The 26,935-nt window shown below is 43.6% G+C and overlaps 1 protein-coding gene across 2 annotated transcripts in view; it reads left to right on the forward strand.

The window, feature by feature from the left end:
* REEP1 (receptor accessory protein 1) overlaps positions 1-26,935 on the forward strand; it is a 62,805-nt gene that overhangs the window by 11,874 nt on the left and 23,996 nt on the right. For both annotated transcript variants that reach the window (XM_057381685.1, XM_057381687.1), the window contains exons 2-5: positions 15,007-15,079; positions 17,898-17,974; positions 19,803-19,923; positions 21,474-21,587. In XM_057381685.1, the coding sequence (XP_057237668.1) occupies positions 15,007-15,079; positions 17,898-17,974; positions 19,803-19,923; positions 21,474-21,587 (385 nt within the window). The remainder of the gene's footprint in view (positions 1-15,006; positions 15,080-17,897; positions 17,975-19,802; positions 19,924-21,473; positions 21,588-26,935) is intronic.

The following is a 26,935-nucleotide window of genomic DNA, read 5'->3' on the forward strand; positions in this document are numbered from 1 at the left end:
TCCAATCCTTCAGACACATTTTACACAGCTWCATGTGTTTGAAGCTGTTTAACTATTTCATTTCAAAACAGCAGTGCTTTGTTTCTATAGAGTGACACTTGCAACACTGTCATCCTTCAGTGAGAATMCCCTTGCCTGGGAAAGAGAACACTGGACTGAGGCATTTAAACCAGCAGTATTAATGAATAAGAAATGATGGAAAAGCATAAGATAGCATGCAGTGTGGGTGTTCCCACAAAAAGTACAAGCTGCCTTCTCAAGCAGCTGCTTATTTAGAAATCTCTGAAATGGACCTAGAAGAATTGGCTGTCTTCCCCTTTGCTTTCCTCTCAAGCTATTTCTGTGAAGTCTCTATGTGGCTCCTAAGCCTCAGTTTATATTCTATTTTGTATTTTGAGTAGCTGCCAGCTGCAAGATATATGTGTGAGAGGGAAGGTGAGAATGGGAGAGAGGTGAAGTCGCTAAGCCAGAAGAAAGAGGAGAGGCAAAGCGTTTTCCATTCAGAATTGTGTTATGCACTGGCTTTTAACAGTCTGAGRCAAAGTGGTATTCCTCACAGAGTAGGAATGGAGTTCTGCCTGTGTCACAGGCGTTGATCTGGTCACATTTGTTTTTGGGAAAATGCAGAATAGAAGAGAGTGGCATGACTTATCCCTTTTATTCTGTAAGGCTCTCAGCTGAAGTCTGAAATTCAGAGAGATATAAGAAGTCTRGGAGAGATCAAAATTGAATGCAAATGGGAACATGACATCTTCTGTCAGAAGGAGGATTGAGTATCTGGATAGCAATACTGCTGTCTAGAGGCATTAAAAAACCTGAGTCAAACCCCTTCATCTCCTCACCAAATTGTGAAACTGGATTTTAAATCCCAAYTTTTATAATATGTGCATATATCGCATTAATCTGTGGGCATCAGATATTTTGATTTGTACTTTGAACCTGCAAGGCTGTTTGTGTGCTCTTTTATGAGAAACTGTTACCTGATAATTTATTTTGAATGGAAATGTTCCTGCAATCATTTCCAAGAAATCACCTGATGAGAATAAATGAGCAAATGTGGGAACTGCTGAGATCTGCTCACAGCGAGATTGTCTCACTGTGTAATGATGGAGGTGGTAAAGGCTGGCACAGAAGCAGTGCCTGAAAACTGAGACTTCTCTTTCTAGATCTCACACTGCCTGGGCTGTGACCAAGCTGCTGATTTCCAGTGGTGAAAACCATTTAATTTCCAGCATGGTCAATGGGATGTGTAGATATTTRTCACTTCAGGCTTCTCTAAAGCTTTTTGCCCTAGGTATCTATTTGTCCAAAATCTCAGACTGTCAGATACCATTTTAAAGCTCTCAGTGTGAAGTGCTGTGCCAGGAAATGCATCAGCAGATATCTGTCCTTGCTAGTGAGTCTWGCCTGCACTTTAGGTAATAGCTGGTTGTTAAAAAAAATATAACGTAGGTGAATAGTGGTTGTGCTGTGAAAATTGGTGGAAGTGAAAAGAAACCCCTTTCYCTCTCTTACCTTTAGTTAAAGACCCAAACTTCACTTACTAGAATACTATRGGGATTGAAATCTAGTATTTGGTGTAACAGGAAAGTGTTTAACCTGTTAAGCTTTAGGGAGAAGCTATGGTAAAATCAGAAAATACCAGAAAATCAAAAATAAATTGAATATTGGTCAAAGAACACAAAACCTGGAGGTTCTTAACAGGATAAAATTATTTGGGAGGAGTAGGGAAGGAATTGTCTCTTTGTAGCAGAAGTATATTTAGTTGTGAGGTAAATCATGATGTAGGAAAGTTAAATAAATGTAGAGATTTCAAAGTTCAGAAGAAAAGCCTTGCATTTTCAGAACCATCCCAGAGTGGCTAGGCAAATGTGTCTAAGTTCCAATATTTCTGTCTTGATGTATATACACTTGTACATACTTTTTGTTGAGCAAAACCAAAGATATTTTAGAATGCTCTGTACAAATTGCATGAGTTGTATCTGTCCCATGCACCTGCAAAGTGAATTGCAAGCCAGAAATATTTAATTTGAGCTACAGTTCTGGGCAATATGCAAGTATTACTGAGGGAATGGCATGAATTTTGAAGGCTGGRCAACTGAATCTCCATATATTGGGTATATTAGTGCACCCATGCTGTGTGCTGGTATGCTCTGAGCCAGAAACAGCGACAATATCCTGCCCGACCCCAGCAAGTTAAAGGCACAACAGATGCAGCTTTTGTGTGTCAGCACTGCATGATGAATGTCCAGCCAGAGGGATGCTCAGCTGGGCCAATGTGGAACCAAAATGTACAATGGGGATCTGAGAACTCARCTCTTTCCCAAAGACTTGGAGAGAACTAATTGAGGATGGTGAGACTTACAGAGGTGCTGGTATTTCTGTGCCTRGTGTACTGAGTGCTCAGCTATAGTCCTGAAAACTTCTCAGAATGATTAGGTCAGAGAAATTRAAGATTCCTGGACCTTGGAGTGTGTATTTGTCCTGTTACTAACATAGGTCAACCCTTTGAAAATGCTGARTATAACTCATCTTAGGATCAGTTTCATTTAATCTTTCTTCATTTAACYGGAAAACACAATTCTCCAACTTCTAAAGGATGATTTATGGGCTCTGGAGGAGATTGTCTTTTAAGAAAGCCATATAAATCAATTTTAGCTTGATCAAGGCTTTGCAGCTTCTGATACTTAAAAAAAATTATAATAGCATGAGTATTAGCCATGTATGGGTAATTGACTTTTCCTATGAGGTTCCCAGCTCCACTAGAAGAAAGGACATGTCATTTTATCTCTAGATACCTACTGTGGGCCATGGTGTTTATCATAAGGGTAAATGAGCTGATAATGACCTCTCTACTCATGGCTTTATGGAAGGATAGATCATGCAACAACATTACCATGAAACCATTACAGTAAACAGTAGAGTTAATGACACAAAGCCTTGTATGGATGTGGCCGTTGAGATAAGGGAAATCCATTTTTCTAGCTCACAAAAAATGGCTAGGCAAGAGAATTAAAGTAGTATTTGTAAATATTCATCTCCCCAGCCCTCTTTTTGCAGCTCTTTGCTTAACAGCAGCCCAGTCTGTGTTAAGTCCCAGGGTAAAGACAAAGTGGTGCTATTCTTCCTATGCTTCCCTTGGCAGTCAAGTGGGTGTTCCCCAGCTTAGCTCCTTGGTGACAGCACCAATTGCAAATGAGAGGGTGGGGTTGAGGGAGAAGGTTCTCCAAGTTCAATAAAGGAGCTCCTCATGATTCAGAGAGTGGATTCCTGGTGCTTCCATACCTCTGATCATAGGAACGATGGAGTGCTGTTCTGTTCCAAATCTTGACACAGGGTTGAGTTAGTTAAGAGGATTATCCAGCAGGCTGATGAAAATGATTGTTCCCCTCTATTTGGCAGCTATGAAGGGATGTCTGGCTAGAGTATCCCATTTGAGTTTGCCTGGTGTAAGAAGAGCACTGTCAAAGTGCAGTGAGTCTAGAAGAGGACTGGAGCACATGGTGCACCAGGAGAGATGAGTGGMATGTTTGTTCAGCCTTAAYAAGAAATRGTGAAGGGGMGATGTCATTGCTGTCTTCAGAAATRTGGTGGATTGTTACAGAGAAGGCTCTGGAGGCACAGCAAAAGGGGGAGAGGCAATGGAAACAAATTGCAGCAAAGGAAATTCTGATTAAATATAAAGAAAAGCATTCTTCAGAGGAAAGGTAAGAAAACACAAACAGGAGTCCAGAGATGGAGAAAATTTCATTGGGTGGGGCATGGAGCAACCTCATGTAAACTCAGTCCTATTTTGGATTGAAGACTTGTAGAGATCACTTCCTGCCTAAATTATTCTGTGATTCTAGTCGAAAGGACACATTTGTATTTCTTACATTGCATTCACCATTCTTTCAYTTGACAGTTTCCAATAGCACATTAAATGATATCTGTCATGTGAGTCTTGCTCTCTCTCTTCTCAGGTGGGAGAGTGTGGGGAAARATGATGCTTGCAGAGGTTTGGTTTAGCATTGATGGGCTTTTTAAACATCCCAGCTTCTGTTTGAAGATATAGGAGAAAATGGGCTCATGATTTATCTTTGGAAGGGGATTGGTACTGCTTCTTTGTTCCTGAGTGAATCTGGTTCCTCCCGATTAAACCCTGGAGGAAATGGAAATGGAGGAAATGCTCTTGCTCTGCAGTGAGCACTGTGAATAAAGCTCAGAAGCCAAAGTGCTGGGTGTTCCAGATGTTCTTCAGGAAAACTTCAGAGGTTCAGTAGATGTTTTACATCAAGACCGTTGTGGGCAAGTATGTGAAGGAGGAGATGTGAAACAAGAGGTGCCGCTGTACTGTAATTTTGGTGTGCTTTTAATTTCATGTGTGAGCCCTCGTCCACTGTCTGATCCCATAATGAGTCTCATACCCCTGTAGGTACTAACAACTCCTGTCTGTGAAATGCTCTGGGGAGCCTCTCCCATTAAGGTGTCATGATGGGTGTCACCCCTGTGGGGCTGACGCTGCCCTGGGACAGCCCTAAGAGGTGCCCTAAGAGGTGCCCTAAGAGGTCAGGGTATCATTTAGGCTCCCCCACCTGCTGTTTTGTACCACTTATCCTAATACTGTGATTTAGGATCAGCCACTAAATGGTCATTTTTTCTTCTAATTTATTTTAATTAGAGGCAAACAGTTGTCCTGCTAGCTGAAGCTGAATTCAGAGGTATAGCCAGCAGATCTGATTGATTATTCATTAGTGGTCTGTGGCTTCAGAACAGAGGCTTGTTTCCTTCTGCTTTCCTCTCCCTTATGTCTGGGTTAGACTGGAGGCTGCTCTCTATCAGTTCAGCTCCAGCTGGAGATCTGTCCCCTCGTGTTTATCTCTGTTGCACCATGCATTTCATTACAATGCTGTTATTAGCTGTATAAAATGGAGGGATTAAAAAGGATGAATGAAATCAGAAAAGACCCTGGAGGAAAGAACTCTATTAAATTCACACTAGAAACCCTTGTCAAATACATGTGAGAAAAGACTCAAGTATCCCTTTTTCAAGCTGTATGACAGTTTCTTGTTTTCCTTTATTTTAAAATAAAAATTATGCAGGTCCTAGTAAGAAAGCAGGTGCCCAGCCACTCCCTAAAATGTTTCTAGTACCCAGAAGAAATACCAGTCTGTGTCTGAAAGAGAAGATGGGCCAGAAAGAGAAACTTGGTCTGCATGGCCTGTGAACTCCTGACAATGTCACAGCTGTTATATTTAGCATGTGGCATTCTGATATCTGTGCTTACCAAAGCATGGAGCTGGGCTGAACATTCTGAAATTACCTATAGAATCATCTTGCCTTAGCTTTCCTACACTCTTGCTTTAATACTGGAGTTAAAAACTGGGCACTGTTMATGTTCCTGGTACAAGCTTCCTGTATAATTTTATTAAGTCTCACTTTCTTACAATTTAAAGTAGACATAAAACACTAATGAAATGGAAATAATCAGAAATCAGTAATAATGCCACCAGCTTTGACATTCACACAAATAGTATTTATACTGTACTTTGAAATCCTTCTTTGAAATGTGTTATCAAAATGAGAAGAAATGTTTTAAAGGTGTGTGTGGGTTTTTTGTTTGTTTATTTAACTGGAAGGTAGATATTGGTTCTGGATCACAGAGGTTACGACTGAGTTGGGTCCCGCTTGTTTTCAGTGAGGCTGGTCCCTCAAAATGTTTGGTCTCTGTTTTTTCTGGTTAATGTTCTGGAGCCCTCAGAGATGTAAGGAAGTCAGTTCCTGATGGAAGGAGTTACACTGTTTGCTGCTAATTTGCCAGCATCCACCATATCCACCATACTTGTGGAAGGTGTCCCTGTCCATGGCAGTGGGATTGGAACAATAGTAAGATTTCACCTCAGGCTGTTTTGCACCAAGCTGGCCATGACTGTGCCTGATCTTTTTCTGAACCAAACTGTGGTCCTTGGCTAAGGGAGAGATCTATCTAGGGTTTCTGTCTTCCAAAAGCTTATGGAGAGCTCCAAGACCCAGTGGTACTCACAGCTGTCTGYTGGGACTGCTTGATTTTTTACARTGGATTGAATCATTGGAATCCATGGGAAGTCAACAGTTTTCATGGCTTTAGCTGAATATTTGGGCCAAAGAGATTTTCTAGTTTAATTTTTAAATTACRTAGAGCTGAAATATTCCTTGCATTTAGTTAAGCACTTCTAGTAATGTTCTGTCCCTGGGAAGCTGAAGTAACAATACTCTAAGGAGATTATGTTGCAATTGATTTGGATGTGTTATAGTTTCATTTAATTTTTTATTCCCATTTTCTGTCCCGTGAGTACACCACAAGAAGTTTAAAGCAATCTTTCAGTGAGGGGTAGACAAACAGGCACTTTTGTGTTTCTCACTACTTCCTCAGGCAGTGGTAGCACTTATGGTTTGATGGTGGAAGTTTTCCATAACCTGAACTGTGGTTTTGGATACACAGAATGTAGTAGGATTATGCTCTCAATTAGGATTTCTGTATGTGGTTATGCTTCCTAAAAGGTGATTCACATAGTATCAGTCAAAATAATTCCAAAATAATACTTGCAGCATGATGTGGTTTTCTATGAAAATAACGCAGACCTTCTCTGTTGATATGCAATCCATATTTTATATCTTTTTTTAGCCTAGAAATTAGTTTMGTTAGGTTATAAGTTTTTCTGTTCCTTTTCATATCACAAGCCTAYCATAAATCTGTAGGCTAAAACCACAATGCAGATTTTAGACCATCTGTCATCTCTGGAATATAATATCAGTGCTTCTAAAAAAGCCTTTTCCCAAATAAACATCCCCCTCTCCAGAGTCAGGAAAAGCAGCCTTTCTCATCCGAAACATACAATTTAGTTTTCAAATTGCCATTTATTTGCCTTGGGAAAAAAACAGAGCTCACAAAGCTGGAACTATATAGTAAGTACGGGTAGGGAAAACATCACACAGACTCTGAGCCCTGCCTTTTTGGGGGAGTGAAGCTGGGTGAAGATCTGACCCGGTCACTGCACGGGAATGTTTTCTTCTCTAAAAGGCACAGATTTCATTGCCCTCASTATCACACTTTGATGAATTATTTCTTCTTCCCCAAACGAGTGATGAAGCCRTGGGCTGTGCCAGCGCTGGGATTAAGCTCAGTGCCGTGGGCTGAGCTGGAGCACRGAGAGAGGAGGAGCAGCAGCAGCACAAATACCTCTGGCGAGACCCATGAAATATTATCTATCCCAGGCAGCTGCCCAGAGCCTTTTGGGGTGTGCCAGGCACTGTGTTCTTATTGACTGCAGCTTCTCACCGTGGACCCCCTTCCAAACATTGTCTTGGTGAAAACAAATTCCCTTCTCTTCAGCGCTCTGGACCCGACAGCTCCGCTGAAGGCAGTGTGAAGTAGAACAGACCGCTTGGTAAACCTCTACCTGCAATGAATTTGCTTCCTAAAATAGCTGTAGAGCTGTGGGGTATTTTTATAGCCGCTACAAAAGCATTCTCTGTTCTGAAGGGCTGGAAAGAAAATTTTTAAGTGTTGGCTTGAGTGTAAATTGATGGAATTCTGACGGAGTTTGAATAGTCTGGAACAGTAACCCTGGGAAGGATTTTAAGTACCTGCCTAATCTTGAATGGACTTTAAATATGATACTCAAATATGTTCATGTACACATAACCCTGTGAAGACCCTTCACTGCTGGTAGTTTTCCTGGGAATGTCAGGCTTTAGTAGGCATCACGTGCATTATCATCACAATCCAACATTTTACAAGATCTCTCCATCAGTTATTTTTGCATTTCTATCTTCTTTCTGCAACAGGAAGCGTGAAAAAGGGAACAGTAGGAACAAGTTCATCTTCTTCAGACTGTCTGAATGTAGGATTTCAGTGTGAGCAAATGTAATAGTTCACAGAATCACTGAGGTTGAAAGAGACCTTCAAGATTATCTAGTCCAACTCTCAACCCAGCACAACCATAATCACCCCTAAACCATATCCCCAAGTGCCACATCCAGGCACCTTTTGGACACTTCCACAGATGGTAACGACACCACCTCCTTGGGCAACTTATTCCAATGCCCAGCTACTCTTTAAATTAATTTTATTTTTGTGCTATCTAATCTGCACCTCCACTGGTGCCACTCATCCTCTCATCCTTTCACTGCAGGCACAGCAGAAGAGATCAGCCCCATCTCACTACAACCTCCTGCGTGTTCTAAAGAGCAATGAGGTCTCCCCGAGCCTCCTCTTCCCCAGACTAACCAGCCTGAGTTCCCTGAGCTGCTCCTCATGGGATGTGTCTTCTAAGCCCTTCGGTTTTGTTGCACTTCTCTGGACACRCCCCAGCACCTCAATGTCCTTTTTGAAGAGAGGGGCTCAAAACTGAGCAAAGCACTTGAGGTGTAGCCTCACCAGTGCCAAATACAGTGGGACAATCACTTCCCTGGAATTGCTGGCCACGCTCTTGCTGTACAGGCCAGGATTTCATTGTCCTTCTTGGCCACCTGGGCACACTGCTGGCTCATTCYCAGCCRTGTCAACCAGCACCCCCAGGTCCCTTTCTGCTGARCWGCCTCTYAAACCACTCTGCCCCMAAATGCATGRGGTTGTTGTGACCCAAGTGCAGTTGTGTGACAGCTCCAAGCTGGTCAAAGACAATTTCTTCACCCATCCCTGCTRCTATTTCTCTTCACCTGTTTGTGCCTGGCCATCTGCCAGCTCCTATGTGAAAAGTGCCCTGGTTGAGGAAAACAAAAAAGGGTCATGTCAACTGGACAGGAATATGTGCTGCTTTGGGAAGACAAAGACCACTTAAATTAGAATAACAGTCCTTGACTTGCTATTCCTGCTAGAAGGCCAATTGGGCATCTCTGTGCCCCACAGTTACGTCACAAGGAGTGATTGGGTTTCCTCATTCGTTAGGTTACGTTAACCGAGATGAAGTTTCAGTTTTCTTCTGTAGTAACCTGGTGGAGAAGTCAGAGATGGATCTGGATGGAAAGCAGAGCTCTCCTGGGTCTGCCTTCTGCTTCCTTGGTGTTGTGGGTGTGTATGGTGCTTTGGAAGTGCAGATGTGAGGACAAGGTCTTAGCAGGTCAGGAGAGTTAAGCAGGTCACCCACCAAGGATGTGTGAAGAAATGTTTCCTRAAGCAGAGGGATGTGCTGAGTGGCTGTGCAAGTGGAGCTTTACCTGCAAAGGCATTGCATGACTGACTGAGTGACACGGGCACATCTGCACATTTGTCCTTGGGCACTGCACCAACCCCACAAGGATGTTTGATTCAAGTTGCAAGYGGAGTTTGAAGTGAGCCTAATCTGTCTTAGGGGTATCAGGACCCAGTGCTTTTCTTGGGGGATATTTTTGTCACGGGTATTCTCAGTGTGTATCAGGGTATCAGTCTGGCATGGTCAGGTATCCACATCTCTTGGAGCCCAGGGTGGTGATGGTGTCAGCTGTCACCCTGAGGGTGAACAGGCAAGTTCCCAACTTCCCTGGAGCCACTGTTCTGCAAAGTGACCACAAATGAATTTGCAGGAGCCACCTCCTAGGGAATATCAGCCCAGAATCTCCTCTGCAGCTGGTGCTTCCTCCACCCCAGCCCCTTCTTGAATATCAAGCATTTGGCCTGTCCAGGGACTCACATTAACCCTTTCCCTGACCTTGTACACTGCTTATTTTCATGGATTTCAACTGGGAACCTTTAGTGCAAAGGCAGCGCCATTTATTTTTTATCTGTGGCACTGTGTGAACAATAATTAGGACTGATAATAAAGAACACAAACCTACTGGCACCCTTTTTGGTGGTATCAGTGAGGAATGCTGGCATGGTGACAGCTCAGCTGCTGCTCTGTGTGTAAAAAGCACACACTAACAAGTGAATACGTGGAGGAAATAGGAAATATCTCAGTGATTCCTAAATGTATCYACCCCTGTGAGCAGAAGTTGCCATYTTGGCTTCTGTGTGCTGMTGAAATGGGAACATTAGTTATTTATGGGCAAAATAAGGGCTGTTCTATTTGTGTTGTGGTGGTACAATGTTCTAAGTGTTTGGGCAGCCCAAACACTGCTGGTGGCATGGTAACTAGAGGAGCAAAACTTGGATGGCTTGGGATGTAGACAGCCCATGCTGGTATATTTGTAACAGCAGGTTACCACCCAGAACATATGCCTTGGTTAAAAATGCTCAAGGGAGGGGATGTGCAGACGTTTCTGGAGGTAACCTGAGTCCTGGCAAAAACTCCTGAGAATCACTGAGAGTCTTTCCATTTATTTCAGGGGCTWCTTTATGGGATGTGAGAGTTAATTTCGTGGGTAAATGGCTTGTCCATAAGGAAAGCAGCATCACCAAATCAGAACTCARGATGTCTTGTGAGACCTTTTGAGGTCATGGTAGCAGCTCTGAGGCTGTTTCCCAGGCTGTAGCCTAGATTCTGTCAGGAAAACTGTCACATCWGGGATAGCCTGTGCTCTGTGATGGTCAGGTCACTGCTTCAGCAGATCCACAGAAGGAAYAGAAGGATATAATAGCCAGGTCTGACTGTGGCTGTCTTGGTAAGTGGAGACCAAAGGAGCTTTGGTGATGGGGCAGCTGCTCCCCTGGAATATGACAGGGTTTGCTAAAGAGRAGCCAACACTTCAATTGCTTTACTATTCCCCTGAGAATCAGGAAACCCCACAATATGGGAAACTTCATCCTTTCCTGTCTCCTTTAACGGTAAACTTGAATAATGAAAACCAAAACGAAGCCCCAAATCCTACTTAATGTAATTATAGAAATAAATGCAGTTCATCTATTCCATATAATAGCTCCTGGTGATAGAGTGGATTTCTCCCCTCCTTTTGTCTTTGTTCTCTTTTTGAGTTGAGCATCCCCTTACACTGCATCAGAAGAAAGCATAAATAACCTCAGTTATTTGTCTTTGTTGCAAAAAAAACCTAATCACAGCCTTTACAGTCCCTCTTATGGGTCTTCCCAGTGCACTTCCACTGTCTTTGTCTTTCTCTTTCCCCTTTTGACTTTGCCATGTCCCTTTTGACAAAGAATGACCGGAAGCACATAAACGATCCAGACTGGGCATTGCTGCTGCTGAGGTGCCTAATAGGATTATAAGATTTTCAGCGTTAATCCTTATCCTATTCTTTAGGCAGACTAACCTTTTACTTAGATTTTTGCCTCCTATTGCACAATWATTTGACTCTTCAGTGATTTCTTTACAGCTGTTGTTTTGTCCTTTTTCAAGGCAATTGTAATTAGTGTACAGCTCCATCATGGAGCAGTGTAAGAACTGTCAGGCTGTTGTGGTTATTTGTTTAGTGCTGCAAGTGAGCTGTTCCCAACTCATTGATGGATGTCACTACTTCCTTGCCTCTCCCTATACCCTGAGGGTATGTGCTTGCATCGGCCCAGACTACAGAACATTTCTGTAGCTTTAAATGWAGCAACTACTCTGCATCAAACTCTGGGAGGTTTGATGATCAGGACCCTGCACARAGGGTAAAAGGGACAAAGCTTTCCTGGGTACATGGCTCATTGAAAGRAGCTTGAAAGATAGAAATGGGTAGGGAGTGGGTTGACACTGGTTTCCTAAGGAAATAAGACTGAAGTAGTCTGTTTTTCCACTGCTGCAAAACTTCGGGTCTGCTAAGTGGTTGTGGCCAAAATAGATGGGTCATAGAGGTCTCAAATATAAATTCTCTACGTTATTCCTAAGAATTRGCTGCTGGATAGGAGATTGTCTCATAGCAGTGTCTGCCAGGAGGTAAAAGCTGCAGTGCTGACTCCATAGGTAGCTCATGAATTTGGGTGGCCAGCACCAGGCAGACAATCAGTGCCTGTAACAGAAGGAATCACARCACATCTGAGTTCCAGGTCAGCTGTGGGAGGGAACTGCAGGGCAGTCCTGTGATTTTGGGGATGTGTGAAGAAAASTGAAGGTCCTATGGTCTGATTCAGAGAACATCAGAAGTGTTGCAGAAGAAGAATATAGAAATGAGGAGGACTRGGGAATGATATGATTGGAATTTGTGTGGCTTGGGCTGCTGTCTCTCAAACTGGGGACTGTCAGGATGACTGCCAGGGAACAGCTTGTTTTGGAGATGATGGACTGGTAGGCAATGGGGGAGCAAGGAGCACAGGAGCTCCAGGATGTGAGAGAATRCATAAAGGGAACAGCAGAGGAAAARGGTGGTGGCACTGCACCCATTAAAGGAGAGAAGGAGCCAAGGTGGGATGTGATAAAAACCCAAACCAACAGTAGTTAGGAACAATGTTTTTCAGGCATGGAAAGCAAAGATAAGTTACTTCAGCTTGTTAGGCTGGGAGGGGGGATGATGGGGACAGGGGAGAGAGGTTTAAACACTGGTGCATCCCGGTGGGGTAGAAACCACACAAAGGAGGTGGAAGGAAGACTTGGACAAGGAAAGATTTTATGGCTTAGGCAGAGGGACAAAGGATGAGCCTTGGGTTTGTGTATAGCATGCAGAATGAATGATTTGGCAACAGTCTGAGCATGGAGATGAAGGAAGGCAGGAATAAACGATCACTTTAATTACGCAGGAAGCTTGGATGAGGGGGAAGTGAGAATTATTGTCTTCAGCAGGGTAGAGGAACTGAGGGAAGAGATAGAGGATTGATGAGTGTGTTTGAATTAAAATCAATTGTACTCAACCCTGATCCAAAGTCAAGTGAGGACAGTAACTTCAAGAGACTTTTTGGAATAYCCCTATATGCAAATATTTGTCTAAAAAACCCTGAATATGGTTTACAGAAATGCCCAGACATCTTTTGTCTTCCTTTGTAGGGTGTGCCCAGAGGTTAAGTGACCCCAAGCCACTTAGTAAGCCACAGCAGTGTCAAGACTGGTTTCCAACATTCCTTAAAATAATTTTCAGTCTGGTAAACCACAGCAGTAATGAATGTCCATATATGCACACAACTCACTGCAAGGCAAGTCAGTGAAACTCTCAATCTCCAGTTTAGGAAGATCACATCACCTTATTMACTGTCCCTTGCTCTACACATGCAAAATTACTGTAATTTCCTTCCCTCGCAGGATTTCCCCCCCCCCCCAAGTATTTATTGTCTGCAGCTAATTATTTTCTAGTGTTCCTAATAAACCATTTGCTTCTTCAGGATGCAGTGACTTCTGTTACCAGCACAAACTGAGGAAATGAATATCAATCATTCAGTGATTATTTGCAGGAAATAAAAGCGTGAGATAGCAGCCAGCCCAGGCCAAGARGGAAGAACAGCATTGCAGCGCTTTTTATAAGGAGAGCCAAGAATATTCATATGCTCAACTGTTATTTTCTGTATATTGTAGCTTTCTTCCTTTTGTGAACTCTACCTTCTTTGGATTAGGTCCTGCTACCACTGAACTCAGAATATTTGTTATTAACCTCGGTGAGAACAGGATCAAGCCATTGTCTGTGTGTTTGTCCTTGCCTTAACCCAGGCTGGTGTTTGGTGGGATCCTGCAAGGGACAAAACCGCTTTTGGTTTCCCAGAATCTTTCTTGAGTGTTTGTATCTGATCCTTGCAGATAGCACAGCCCATGTGGTGAAATAAGTTTGGAACTGACTGTTTCCAGCAAAGCTTTTTGAAGCCTCTGTAAAATGTTGAATCTCCTCTCAGTAGCTGCTTTTCTGAAGTCTGCATTGTGCTTCAGGTTCTGCTAAGCCATGCTACAGTGAGCATGATGAATAGCAGGCAAATTGCCTTCAGTCACTGCTTTGGAAATCAAGATGTGTGCTGGCTCACCCCATTCTTTCATAAATATCTTCCTGGGCTCCGGGAAGTTCGATGGTGCRCCATATCCCAGAGTGTTAATTTTTAATGTCTTATGCACGTAATGGACTTGACTGTAATTATGAGTCCCACRGCACACAGTCACTGCTGGCAGGATGGAAAAAGATGACTGCAGATCTGTGTGGCTCCACAGTTAGGGATTGAAACATTGATCATTTTCATTCCCAGGAGCAGAGGAAACAGTTGCCTGAATTTAAAGCAAAAGCYTCAATGGAAAGATGGGTAGTTGCAAGCCAGTAAACATTACCCTGCAACCTATTAAATTTAGACTTTGCAGCATCATCTTCCTGCATTGAATAAAATTGGCTGAAACCTGGGCAGGGCAAAATGGTTTTGACAAGCCTATGCTTACGTCCAAAATAATCCAAGTGAATAAGCATGTAGGCAGTGATGCAGAGAGAGCCTGGTATAAAAAAATCTTCACCTTTTTTTTTTCAGTAGTGCTATTTTTAACTTACAGATCCTTGTTTCTTACATGAAATCTTGAAGCTGACAGCATCGCTTTCAGACTTGAAAGGAAGCTGTCTGAAAGAACAGCGCAGCTGGGATTTTTAGGCCTGATCATGTTGGCATATCTTGGTGGGCAGATTCCTCCTCCCTTCATGAGCTCAAATTGACTTTACTGAACAGTGTCAAGTTCTTCCCTGTATCAGGTTTARTGTAGRATAAGGCATCCAAACCCTTGCAGCMGTAGAACTTGGATCCTGCTTTATTATCTGCCAGCTTTTCTGARTATTGAATAGAGGTAGAAGGGATTKKAGACMAATTATYCTCTCTCTGAAAGCAATRCTCCCATATTCCTGGTRTCACWGTAGATTGTTTTGAAATTTTTAATTTCCTATTTTTTAAATTTCTGAAAATTTTAATTTTGAAATTGTTTTGAGGTTTTTAATTTCCTCTTGAAAGTGTGATGGTGGCCTTTTGTGTTTGGGTTTTTTATGTGTGTAACATATATAGTACAGCTTTGGAAAAGGTTGCAAAAGGAAAATCAGCCTGAATCTCTGTTCTTTATTCAAGTCACTGGCAATAGCTGCTCTGAATTCAGTGAKGCAAAATCACTCCTRTACTGCACTTAGCSCACTCAAGCTTGAATCAAATCCTARCACTTTTTGCCAGTGCAAAAACCACATTTAAAACACAAGAAAAAGAAATCTTTCCCTGTGACAGGAAATCAATTTAATCCGTTTATTGTTTGTTTGTTTGTTTTCCAGGCTTATATTTGGCACACTTTACCCMGCATATTATTCTTACAAAGCCGTGAAATCAAAGGACATCAAAGAATATGTGAGTAATGAGGTTTGTGGCTATGTTGGGGGTTTGTTTTCTAAAGATTGCTCCTCACCCCATTGTAAAGGTGTTGCCTGTATTCTGGGGAAGCTCATAAACCAGTGCAAAGGGCCTGAAGGTGGACTGGCTGATTGGTGGGCACAAATGAGGGATTGGTGGGCACAAATGAGATTTGGGTTTGTGCTTCTGGCTCCTCTGCAGAGTTGATGTGCTCCTTGACAAATGTGTGCTGTTCCTCTGCTGGTGAGATATACAGCCAACTTGAAAGGCATTTGGCATCCAGAGCTTTGTGTGCTCTCCTTTGTTTCTGAAGAGCAGCATAAATCAAAGCCTTTTCAAAAAGCCTTGAAGCTTTAACTGCTCGTTCAAAACAAGGATAAGGGGAGGCAACTCGAAGTACATATGACTGAATCCTCAGACAGAAACATCCTTCCTTGTGAAGYGACCTATTTACAGGCAGGTCTGGCAACTGGTTGTGCTCTCTATTTTTTTTTCTTTTTTTCTGAAAAATCTTCCCTGGGTCCCAGTTTCTAAAGGCATACGGGGCCATCGGGGAAAGTGAAATACAGGAGAAGTAGAGGCACTTGGATGCCATTGGGGTCCTGTAGGATTTGTAGTGCCCTTCACAACCTGAGCTCTGTTAACTTGATTGAACCCAGCTCAGCCTCCAGATCTTGACTCTTCAATCCTCTCAAGGTCCTGGGGATAACAAGCCCATTTTCTCATCTGGATAACAGCATAGATGTCTAGCCCATTAAATCTTTAGTGCAAGCTCAATCTGGGGCTCACTGTGGCTGCTAGGAGTTTTTTTATATAATTTTCCTCGTGCAGAAATATGCTTTGGGTATTTTAGAATAAAATAAGTGTAAGTGTTACAGGGCACAGCAGATACTTAAGGCAAAATGTGTCTGCAGCCCTTGCACAGCTGTGCTTCCCAGAGCCCGTACACTCTTCGCTTGAAAATGATGAAGATGTGCACAAACATCTCCAAGCAGTGTCTGCCACTGATATTTATCATTTCCACAGTCCCTTTCTGRAAAGTATTTTGTTGAAGAGTCCAATTCCTGTTGGAAATTTAATTGTAAGAGAGGAACTCACATCAGACACTTGTGGTTGTGATGCAAATGTGAGGACAGTTGATCTAAGACCTGGTCTGCCCTTGCAATTGATTTCACTTTAGCACACCAGTCATGGCAATGTATCCATTATGGCCTGATAAAAAAAATAAATGAAGTAATAATTTACACTGACAGAGGAGTAATTTATTAGTCAAAATTCATATCACTCTAAAGTAATTTTATTCTGCTTGGTAATAGTCATTTTGATAAATGTTTTAGTCTGATCCAAACCCATCCACACCAGGTTTTCATTTGGAAGTGTTTAGAAGTTTTGCTGGCAGTAATGTCTAACTGAAAGAGCCATGCTGGCACTGAGACACTTTGGAGTCAGTTATGTAAAAAGTCTGGCAGAAGCTGCCCTGGGAAGATGATGCTCTGAAGCATTTGGCAGTGCCATTATTGCTGTAACACTAAATATAAATATACACATAAATATAAATCCCARGAGAGCAGTTATGTAGTAGAATGAYAGGTGGTCAGGGAATAATTCCAGTAGCTACAGGGAGATGGAGACTACCAGTACCATCCCMACTGTGTTGGGGAGACGATGGGGAAATAATTTCTAAGCTGGTGAGATAMAGATTTATTGACACTTCCATCTTCCATTCTTCAGGGCAGCACCTGATGTAGGTATCCCTCTTGTACTGACTTCCCTCCACCCTTCTCTTAGTCTATTGCAATTATACCAGCCTTAGCTAACATGGTCTAATCTCTAATTCATGGATTTTCATGGATTTTACTTCCTTAAGCTTTCTAACATTCCAGCAAAGCTGCTTAGGGATCTCAATTKTCAAATAAACCTAATTAAACAACAGTTGTCAGTTAAATTAACAACCTTTGTCTCACTATCTCTTTTCATCCTAAGAAGAGCCAGTACTGCCTATATCAGAATAGTTGAGCTGTGCTTTTAAATGCCATTTAGTGTTCAGTGACAAAAATTCCCGAATTCCTGAATTACTTGAGGAACTAGAGTTTATCTGACCAAGTCACCATTCCCGAAGACTCTTTTTTGTAACCCCAAAGGAAACCATCCATCCATGACAGTGGAGTTCCCTTAGCTGAACTCAGACACAGCACAGCACATGYTCTCACTACCAGTGTGAGGTAAAACACTCTCCCCTAAGTCCCAGGTAAAGGATTTAAGCTATTTCCCCTGCCCTTGTCCCTACACTTGGTGTGAGTGTGGGTGGGAGCAGGCACAGCCACTCCAGAGGTGCACACAGGTTCAGTAAATTGTGGTGAGCTGATTGTTCTCCTGAGCCCTGGATCATGGGGTGGGCTGTTATGTCTTTACCTTTTTCTAGCTATAGATATTATGTAAGTAATTACATTTTGTCTTAACCAGAGTTTGGCCAACAACCTTATATTAAAATTTACTATTGTTGAGCCTAGTCAGTCTTTTAATGCTCTGTGCTAGGGCTGTCATGCTCTACTGGCCACTGGAGTTTCTGTAAGGACAGTGTCAGGCTACTCTTCTTTTCCTGAGATCAGTCCTAAAGGCCACAGTCCCCTTCCCAAGGGCTTTATAATCTGACATGTTTTATGTGCTGAAGTGGGCAAATTGGCACCTTCAAGTCCACAGTAATTGCTAAATACCCAGCAAGGAGGGTGAGGGGGTAAGAATGTTTTATCCTGTGAGAGTTATTCTGTGCACTTGTGCTTGTAAGAGATAGGTTGAGACTGTTTTTGTTTACCAGGTCAAATGGATGATGTACTGGATCATATTCGCGCTCTTCACGACAGCAGAGACATTCACAGATATCTTTCTTTGCTGGTAAGCACCAGAGGGGAGAGGATCTTTGKCATGAGATGAAAAGAAAATAGAAATGTTTGCAAGGGAGAAAAAGGTGCACTGACTCCTGTACAGAGGAACTGCTTCCTTTCTCAGTGCTGTCACAGGAAAAACACTAAAGAAGTGGAAATGCTCAGTGGTGTCTCATTAGTGGGAAATCATTACTGGAGTCTCAGGCCCTGTCTGTCAGAGAGGCACAGCTGACTGCCCAGTTGGATGCTTGCAGAGGTCATCACATAAATAACAGTTGATTTAGCTACAGGCAGAGTTCTAGACTTGCCTGGCTGTATCCTACAGTAAATACACAGACCGTGGATCAGGTACAAACAGCCCTGCAGCACAAGACTCTGTAGGTTGCTGTGTGGGTGGTTGTATCTGAGATGTTTTACCAGACCCATTCTGTATCTGAGATGTTTCACCAGACCCATTCCTGCTTAGGCTGGGTTTCTGGTTTGATGCAGGACAGTGGCAGTCCATACTGATGTGGTGCCACTGGAAGGACTCCTGGTGACCTCTGTCAGGATGAGAGCAGATAAATGCCCAATTATCAGATTCAGTTCTTTTTGGATGCTCAGGTTTGGAAGTGTTTGYTGCTTGGTTGTCCTTTATAGTAAGGCCTTTCTACCAGAAATCAGTGAGATCAATAGACTTTAGGATGAAAATGAAACTGTAGTGCATGGCCCTTACTTCTAGCCTGTTCCTGCATAGCATTGCATGCCTTGAGTGAGTCCTCCAGACAAAGAAAATTGGGAGAACTTGGCAACATGTCAGATCTATTGAAAAGGAGATAAAAGACATTATTGTCTATTTAATTTACATGCAAGATCTACCTCCCCTGTGTTCATCTGAAGCTTTTTTGTTTTTGGAGGATGAATTATGTGGGTCTGTCAGGAGGAATGGCAGAGGGCTTATCCAGCCTGTGAAATCAGGTGTGCTGTAGAGATGCTCAGTGAGGAGGGAGACCAACCTGGCACATCCATGCTCAGATCAGAGCATCAMAGAGGCCTGTTGGGTCACACCTGGATGCTGCTGGCCCAGCTGGCTTGGTGACAGCACTGTGTGGCACAGCAGGGACCTGTCAGGGTTCAGCTGGGCTGGTCCACAGCCATCACAGGTCTTTGCACTGCTCTTGTTGGCCCCTGCCTTCAGAGGGTAACAATCGTTCATCACACTGCTGGCAGCAACATGCCTGCCCACATGAAGATGCTGCTGGCTGGCAAGTCTTGAGCTCTGGGCTTTGTCCTCCAGAAAAGAGCCAGGATAATTTAATCTCAGGATGTCACTGGCTTGTTTTTACAGCTAATGCATGTCCTGTTTTTAGTGTCCTCCATATKTTGCAGCCTTACCTAAAAGTCAGTGTGGATCTGCACCTTTATGTTGCTTGGACAGCAAAGGTTCTTGTGTTTCAGTTAGATAAGTGTKATCTCAAAAGCTGAAAGGCAGAGAGACCAGAAAGTGAGTAMATATATCAATGAAATATTGGTTTGCTGGTTTGGTCTTTGCTCTCTCACCATGATGGGGGTACTGTGAAGGCAGCACCTGTGATCTTTGCATATAAWAAGCTCCTCTTACCACACAGCAGARTCTCTTCCAKACCATTAAATAATGGTCCYGMTAACCAAGTAAAGATTCACCCACATGCYTCATTGAGATGTGTTCAAAACTGAGTCAATAYRCTTTAATSTTTAGGTTCTTTGGTAAGCAAAAGCTGCCTTGAGCTAGGCTGGCAAATCCCTACCTGTGCTGAGCATCTCTAATTAAGGGCWGTGGTTAAATTGGGAGCAGACAGTAACAGCTCTTTTTCTTCTAGGTTTCCATTCTACTATGAACTCAAAATAGCTTTTGTAGCTTGGCTGCTGTCTCCATACACAAAAGGCTCCAGCCTCCTGTACAGGAAATTTGTCCATCCAACACTGTCTTCAAAAGAAAAGGTAATCACATGTGCATGGGTCCTCTCTGGGTGAAAACAGAACTGTGTATGGTGTGTTTAGTCCAGTCCCTGTATCATTCATTTTCATGGAAGGACTGGGAGTTGCTGATTCTCTTCCTCCATCATTTGATCACCTCCTTTTGGTTGATGTTTTTGTTCTTTGTGGTTGTTTTTAAATATTGGCATCTGTTCAGTGCACTCACAGTTATTAACTCATCTTGGTGCAGTTGAGAAGTTGGGAGGCAGGGGGATAAAAATACCTCCTGAGCTGCTTTGCATGTACTGGCTGATTATAGCTGGAGTGCTCTGTTGTGGCTGGATACAACAAATAAAAAAACTTGGTCTGGCAGCCAGGACTCTTCAACTTTGTTCCCAGCTCTGCCTAAAACATTGTACAGCAATGATACAAACAGCCCAGGCTGTCTAAAATAGGCTGAGCAAGCACATGCCTGGCTGGGAGATGTGTAGTGTGGTGAAATAAGGCATGTAGCATGTTGAGGTCCTGAGTTAAAAACTATCTTGCTCAAATTAAAGGTGCTAATTTTGGGAGGGGGACATTACAGCTTAGATCATTTGCCTGCCTAGGAGATTCCTGTGGCTGTGAATGGGACACTGTCAGACAGACCCATTTGGCTCATGTGAATAAACAAGCCAAGAACAGTTATTGGTCACATATCAACATGCAAACTGCTGAGTGAATAACTGTTCCCCGCTTTGGCAACTTAGAAATGAAAGCTCTCTGTTTAGCCACAGGCAGTGCAGGAACAGTTGTATCTCAGTCCTGTYCAAGAAGGACAGTGGGGATCAATCCCCTGTCTCTGCTTCCCTTTGCTTGTGCTTCTCCCAAGTAGAGCTCATGCATTTTGAGTTGACACCTCTTACCTATGAGGAATAGGGAGAGCAGCCAGCAACTCCTCACAGCCTCCAGTCCCTACCAACCCAGTACATCCACCAGCTGAGTTGTAGAAATTATAGCCCTCATGATCATCCAGACCCCAATGTCTTGAACGTGGGAGAATAAGTGCAGGAACTTCCATAACTGTTTCACTGTATATTGAGCAGCATCAAAGCCCAGAAGCTCTAGGCTTGCCAATTCCATGGGCATCTGAAGCTGGGCTCTGCAGTGATGTGCAGAGATATCCCAGATATTTCTGAGACCACCTGTCCTGGACARAGGGCAGTGCAGCTTCAGCTGCCCAGTGTCATCATATGATTATTTTTAACTATGAGGCAATCCCATTTCCCTTTAGAGTCCTTGGTTTGCAAGTTGTTACTAGTCCATGCTGCTTAGGCAGATTTCTGTTACTTCCAGGACCCCAACTTTGGGTCCCAATATTCTGTTTGTAGAATAAAGAATTCCCAAACCCTGCAATGGGAGTTACTGCCCCCCCCAGCAAACATTGGCTGTGAACTTCTCTTCAGCCACAATGGAGGAAACGGAGGACACCTACCCCCTTAAAATACAACGTGACTCTACCAAGAGGCTGGGAGCATGAGCCTGAACTTGTCCTTCTTGTGCCTTTTTAATTGTTTTGTTGTCTGCTCTGACAGGAGATCGATGACTGCCTCATCCAGGCAAAAGACCGGAGCTATGATGCCCTCGTGCACTTTGGGAAGCGGGGGCTGAACGTTGCGGCCACAGCAGCAGTCATGGCAGCTTCAAAGGTAAAGGTGCAGGTCAGGATGGTGACTTATTAACATTTTATCTGCATCCATTGCCAACAGCAGCCACGGTGTGGAGGGGGAGAGATGGTGGGGGTAGGGGTTCTCTCACTGATTTTGTGCAGTGACCTGTAATTTGTGTAGTGACAGGGAAAAAGATGTGGTCTGAAGTTCACAAAGGTTAAAAGTTCGTATGCAAGGCATACACATAACATAACTGGTGTGTAATTCTCTGCAGACATGTTTATACAAAGAGTGAATGGGAAGTGCTGTTAGCTGCTTTTGGAGGACAAATAGATACTGGATTGGAGAGGTCTCRTCTGAAGAGGTGTATCCTGTACTCTCTTCCTTAGAGCCAAACCCAGAAAATAGCTGTTATCCGTTTTTCTTTTTCTGCATAAAAGCTGCAAGGACTTGATAACTGCATTTTGTRGTCCTGTCCTCTGGCCATGGGCTATCATGGCTTAGAGTCCATGTGCACAGTGTATTTTGGGGATAAGAATTGGCTACAGTACCTGTTGCAAAAGGATAGTAAGAAACATATGGATGAGAAGGGTACTGGTAGTAGGAAAAACATGAGAATGGGAGTTGATGGAAGTTATTTTCCTTTGCCAAATGCTTTTCCTATGACCTCARGCACATCATTTTAGTATGTTTTTCTGCAAAAATGCATAATCCTTAGGAGGCTAAATACCATAAAGTCTGTAAAGCCTGTTGAATGCAATGCGTTACAGAAGTGGGGAGTCCAAGGGGTGTGCCATGCTCATGGGATCACAAGGATATGCAAAAGCCAAAAATTGCCTCCCTTTTCCCTGCCTAGCATTGTGCAGACTATGTTGTTAGGCCTACTGAACTGTTGTTCTTCAGTAGGGAGGCTCTTCTAACGCAGGGACTGTGAGATAATCCAAATTTGGACTGAAACCTGGGATAAATGTGGAGCTAGGGCAGTGCTGTGTATCATATACCCAATGAAATAACATTTTTGTGATGCCTCCAGGACACTTAACACTTTTGCTGCTGCCATGTAAGCCTGAAGAAGTCACACTGGGGACATAAATAGGCTCTAGGAATGCCAGTTTTGCATCACTGCCTTTGCTCTGAGCCCCTTCCGACAAGGTGCTGCAGACTGTCTATGCTAGAGCTGTTTTTAGGACACTAAAACTATGTGTGRATCCCAAAGGAATTCTGGCTCCTGTCTAGGTAGCTCCTGAAAATGAGAAGCTCAACAGTAACCYAAACCCACAGTGCCAACCTGTTCCTCCATCAGGACTGCAACAGTGTCTGCATCAGCTGTTCAGCTGGAATGAACAGCCAGCACCACAGTTTTCCTTCCCACTGTTCCACTTTCCTGGTGTTTTTTCTTAAGAGTCTCTCTGCCTTGAAATGTGGCTCCAGTGGCAATGGGGGAAAGAGGRAAGAGGCACCATGGTACAAGGAAGTTGTTTTTTTTTTATTAGTTGGTGAAACTCCCCATTTAGTGGTGGAAGAAAACTGTGACTCATGTGGTATTGCTGTATTACACATCTGCCAGCACAACTTGAGAGAAAACTGTTAAAATATTGCAACCTGTAAACGGGCTGGAAGAGCCTTTCCTACACACTACTTTGGGGAGGGGAGAATGATTTGTTAATAAGATTAAGAGGATGCTATTGAATAKATTGATTGATTTTTACAACAAAGCAAGATCTGTTCAAGTATTTCCTTCAGCCTTGACATTTACATTACTCTGAATGTGTGAAGAAAAAGCAGGACCCCTGGCTTCCCTCAGTGCTTTGGCTTGTGGCCTCCATCAAGTTGCTTGTTTCTGTGCGCCTCAGRGTGCAGATCCAGCAGAGTGTGAGCTGATCTGACAGCTCTCCTGCTCCAAAATGAGGTAATGCTGCAGCTCCCAGTGTGCACCAGCATTTTGGACCTCCTCAGGTTATCTCTAATCTATCAGAAAGCTAATTRTGAAAGAAAAAGAAAGGGATATGTTTTTTTGAGCCCACAAATATATCTCAAGTGCCTGAGCCAGCATAACAAAAGGAATGGAACTGCATTGTCAGGAGTGACAGAGGRAAGGAAAGCAAGATCATCCCTTCCTGGTCTTGGGAAGCAGACAGATTAACTGTGCTAATCCAATCTGTTCCCAGTGTAATATCCAGGAATGGTTAAAGCAGCTTCTGTCCTTTGCCCTTCTGAGACAGAATGTGCAGTTCTGGCAGGGAGAGCTSCCTGGTGTGAGTTACAGCCTGGTGYTGCAGKACCAAAGTGCTGAGCTGGGGTTCCTCAGGTATTCAGGATGGGTGAGTGTGGACATTTCTCCGTGTAACTGTCCCTGCTGCTGTGAAGGGAGTTGTTTCCCAGAGAGGAATRATACAAAAACTGTTCCCACCTCTGCCTGTTGTAGCCCTGGTTTTCAGCTGCTGTCAACTACATGTCAACGCCTTTACTTGCTTGCTTGAGAAGGTATAACAGCCAGATTATCCTGTGTGAGAGAAGTTTAAATGTCTAATTATCTGGAAAACACTTTGAGCAGACAGATGCCAGACCAGACTGCAGTGCTGTCCTTAGGGAGAAGTTTCCAGGGAAGGAGAAAGAGAATACTATTTCTAAGGTTTATCATGGCTTTCCCAATGCCAGGATTTAAGCATATCCAGCTAGTGTGTGTTAAATGTTGAGTGTAGATGGGAAAGTGAGCCATTCGTTTGGTTTCAGCCTTTAAAGGGTTGTGTTAAAGTGGAACCTATAGAGATGATGATTTATTTAGAAGCACTGAGCTCCTGCAGCTTCCATGGAAGACATGGCTTTTATCAGCAAGTGAATGTGAGGATTATTTACTGCTTTACTTAGATTACTGGGTGAGAAAAAGAYGCTTTTGTGTGCAGAAATGGACCCTCAGACCTTGCAAATCARCATCATGCAGTGGCAATACACTACCTGCAGGGCTGAAAAGGGACTCTGTACAGATGTGTTTTCAGTAAATTAGTAGAAATCTAAAGGCTCCTCTACCTGCAGAGCATGTCTCACACTGTGCATAGCTCTGTCCTCTCCTTTCTATCTGAGCTGTGATACGTCATGGTCTTTTGTCTCTGATGATAAGATCTTTGGGCAAGGCCCATCTCATCATTCTTTTAATCCATCGTATTTTTTTAATCCATTCTTYTTATTCATAATTTTTAATCCATTCTGTTTATCCATGATCTTTTTATTCCTGCAGCACAATGTGTCTGGCTCTCTGATTACCATTTGTGTGTGACAGGCTKCTGCTTATATATTTACTGCAGGCTAAGATGCTGCAGGATGTGCACAGCCACACCTTCTTTATCTTTTATCCCCCAGCCCTTTCCCTTTTCTATCTTAAATAGCCTATGGTTTCAATTAACCAACTGCAGCCTTGTCCTTGCYCCTCCTCCTGTTCCCTTCCCCTGCTCTGTTTTGTTTTGAAGCCACAGTTGTGCTAACGCTGGCACAAACCTATGCCAGTTCATTTTACAGGCTGAGGAGCTGTCAGTGTCCCAAGCACCCCGAGTCTACCCAGCTGGCTCACTTGGGTGTTTTCTCTCTCTCCAGAGAGTCTATTTTTGATGGCTCTYTTAGCAAACAGAACACTGGATATCTAGTTTTATTAACCCTGCTAGGTGCTCAACACAGACCTTTTCCCTGCCCCCAGCAGATCCTCACAYCCCCACTGAGCATAATCTCATTTGGGGCTCTAATCTTGTCCTCATCACTTGGTGAATCTGTCACATACGGTGACTTCAAGTGGGTCAGTCCTAAGTGGTGGGATTAAATGACCAGGCAGTAAATCCTGCTGCTCTTTGTGTGTTTTCAATTAGTTCCAGCTAATTCAGCTGTTCCCACTCCCAAAGGGCCCTGAGCACTGACCACCATCATCTTTCCAGCTCACCTTGGGGGAGAGAAGAGCAGGAAAGGAGTTTGCTTTTGGGTCACAGCAGAGGGGTAACAGTAGCAGCAAAGCTGCACAGCCCCAGTCGTGAGGCAGCTACGAGACCTTGGCCAGGCAGTGCATCCATCAGAGGGATCCTGGGCTAAGTGGGCTTTTCATTGCCACAAATCAACTTTCAAAATAAGCAGCTGGGACCCACATGGTTGCAGCAAGGAGAGGCATCAGCAGCTTAGAGGCAGCACCAGGCTCCTCCAGCACACTTGTGTGTACTGCCTTGCTGTCACCACACTCCACTGTCACTGTGAGCCTCCTACCACCTGCTGCTTTGCCACATCCTGAGTCCCCAACTCTTCTATCCCTGCTTGCCTTCCCAGAAGCCTGCCCAGCTCTGCCATTGCCCCCTCTCTTTCTGCAGCCCACACCTCTCTCYCTCTCTCTTTCAAGCTCTTGGGTTTCCCAGATCCTGTTTGGATGTGCCCATATTCCCCACCCCGAACAAACTAATTCTGCCAAACAGACCGATGCCTTTCCCCATATGAAGACAAATCCTGCTCCCAACCACTTCACCATCCCCGAGCTGAGCTTCAACTCTGCTTTTCAAAGGACATCTGGAGAAAACATCCCACTGCCAACAGATCAGTGTACTCCAGAGGTTTCTGATAATGTTCCTTCCCCTGCCTTTCTCTTGTCTTTCTGTGGGCAGGGTGGCAGAGCAGCTGGTGCTGTAGCCCATTGCGTGCCCTCTTTTACTCAGGGGAGTGGGGCACAGCGTGGTGCTGGCAGTGGGYGCAGAGCCTTGGCAGGAGAAGATAAACGAGATGGAGGGAGCAGACACGCATGACTGGTGTCAGTGAAAAGCCCATTTGTGCCTAATAAGTCTGAGAAACAGTCCAGGAGCCTTTCATGCGTGGGGAAATGTGGCTCGCAGTGCTGCCGGAGCCAGCAATCGCTCTGTGTATCATTAAAAGGAGCAGGCACGCAGACAGGCAGGAGGATTTCAGTATGTGCATCCACCTCCTTAACTAATGMTCAGCAGTGCAGCCTCAGCATTTCCCAAACCACCTGTCTGGGCTGGCATTTCTATTCTGTTCACTTCTGTTTCCACCTTTGGGCTCACCATCCCCTGGAGGGTTGTAGCTTTGTTACCTCAGAGCCCCTTGGCACAAGAAATTTATCAGTACATTTGCTGTTTTTAAACCAGGACACTGGAAGGAAAATGCTGGTGATGATTTAGGTTTTATCCTCTTTAGACAAACAGCATCTTTTAATTAATTTCTAGTATCTGGCTGGTATAACCAGTGCAATTGCCCAAAAATYAATATTTAGACCCCTAATTTACCATGCGATTTTAGATCTATTTATTGTGGGAACTGGGAGAAAAATACTTGTGTGGGAGAGACATGCTCTCTTTTATGATATAACAATGGAGAACTGCATTTCTACTTGAACTGGGAAAAAGGGA

The sequence above is a fragment of the Malurus melanocephalus genome, unplaced genomic scaffold, assembly GCF_030028575.1.
Source record: "Malurus melanocephalus ecotype Western Australia unplaced genomic scaffold, MMel_1.1 scaffold_522, whole genome shotgun sequence".
Lineage (NCBI taxonomy): Eukaryota > Metazoa > Chordata > Aves > Passeriformes > Maluridae > Malurus > Malurus melanocephalus.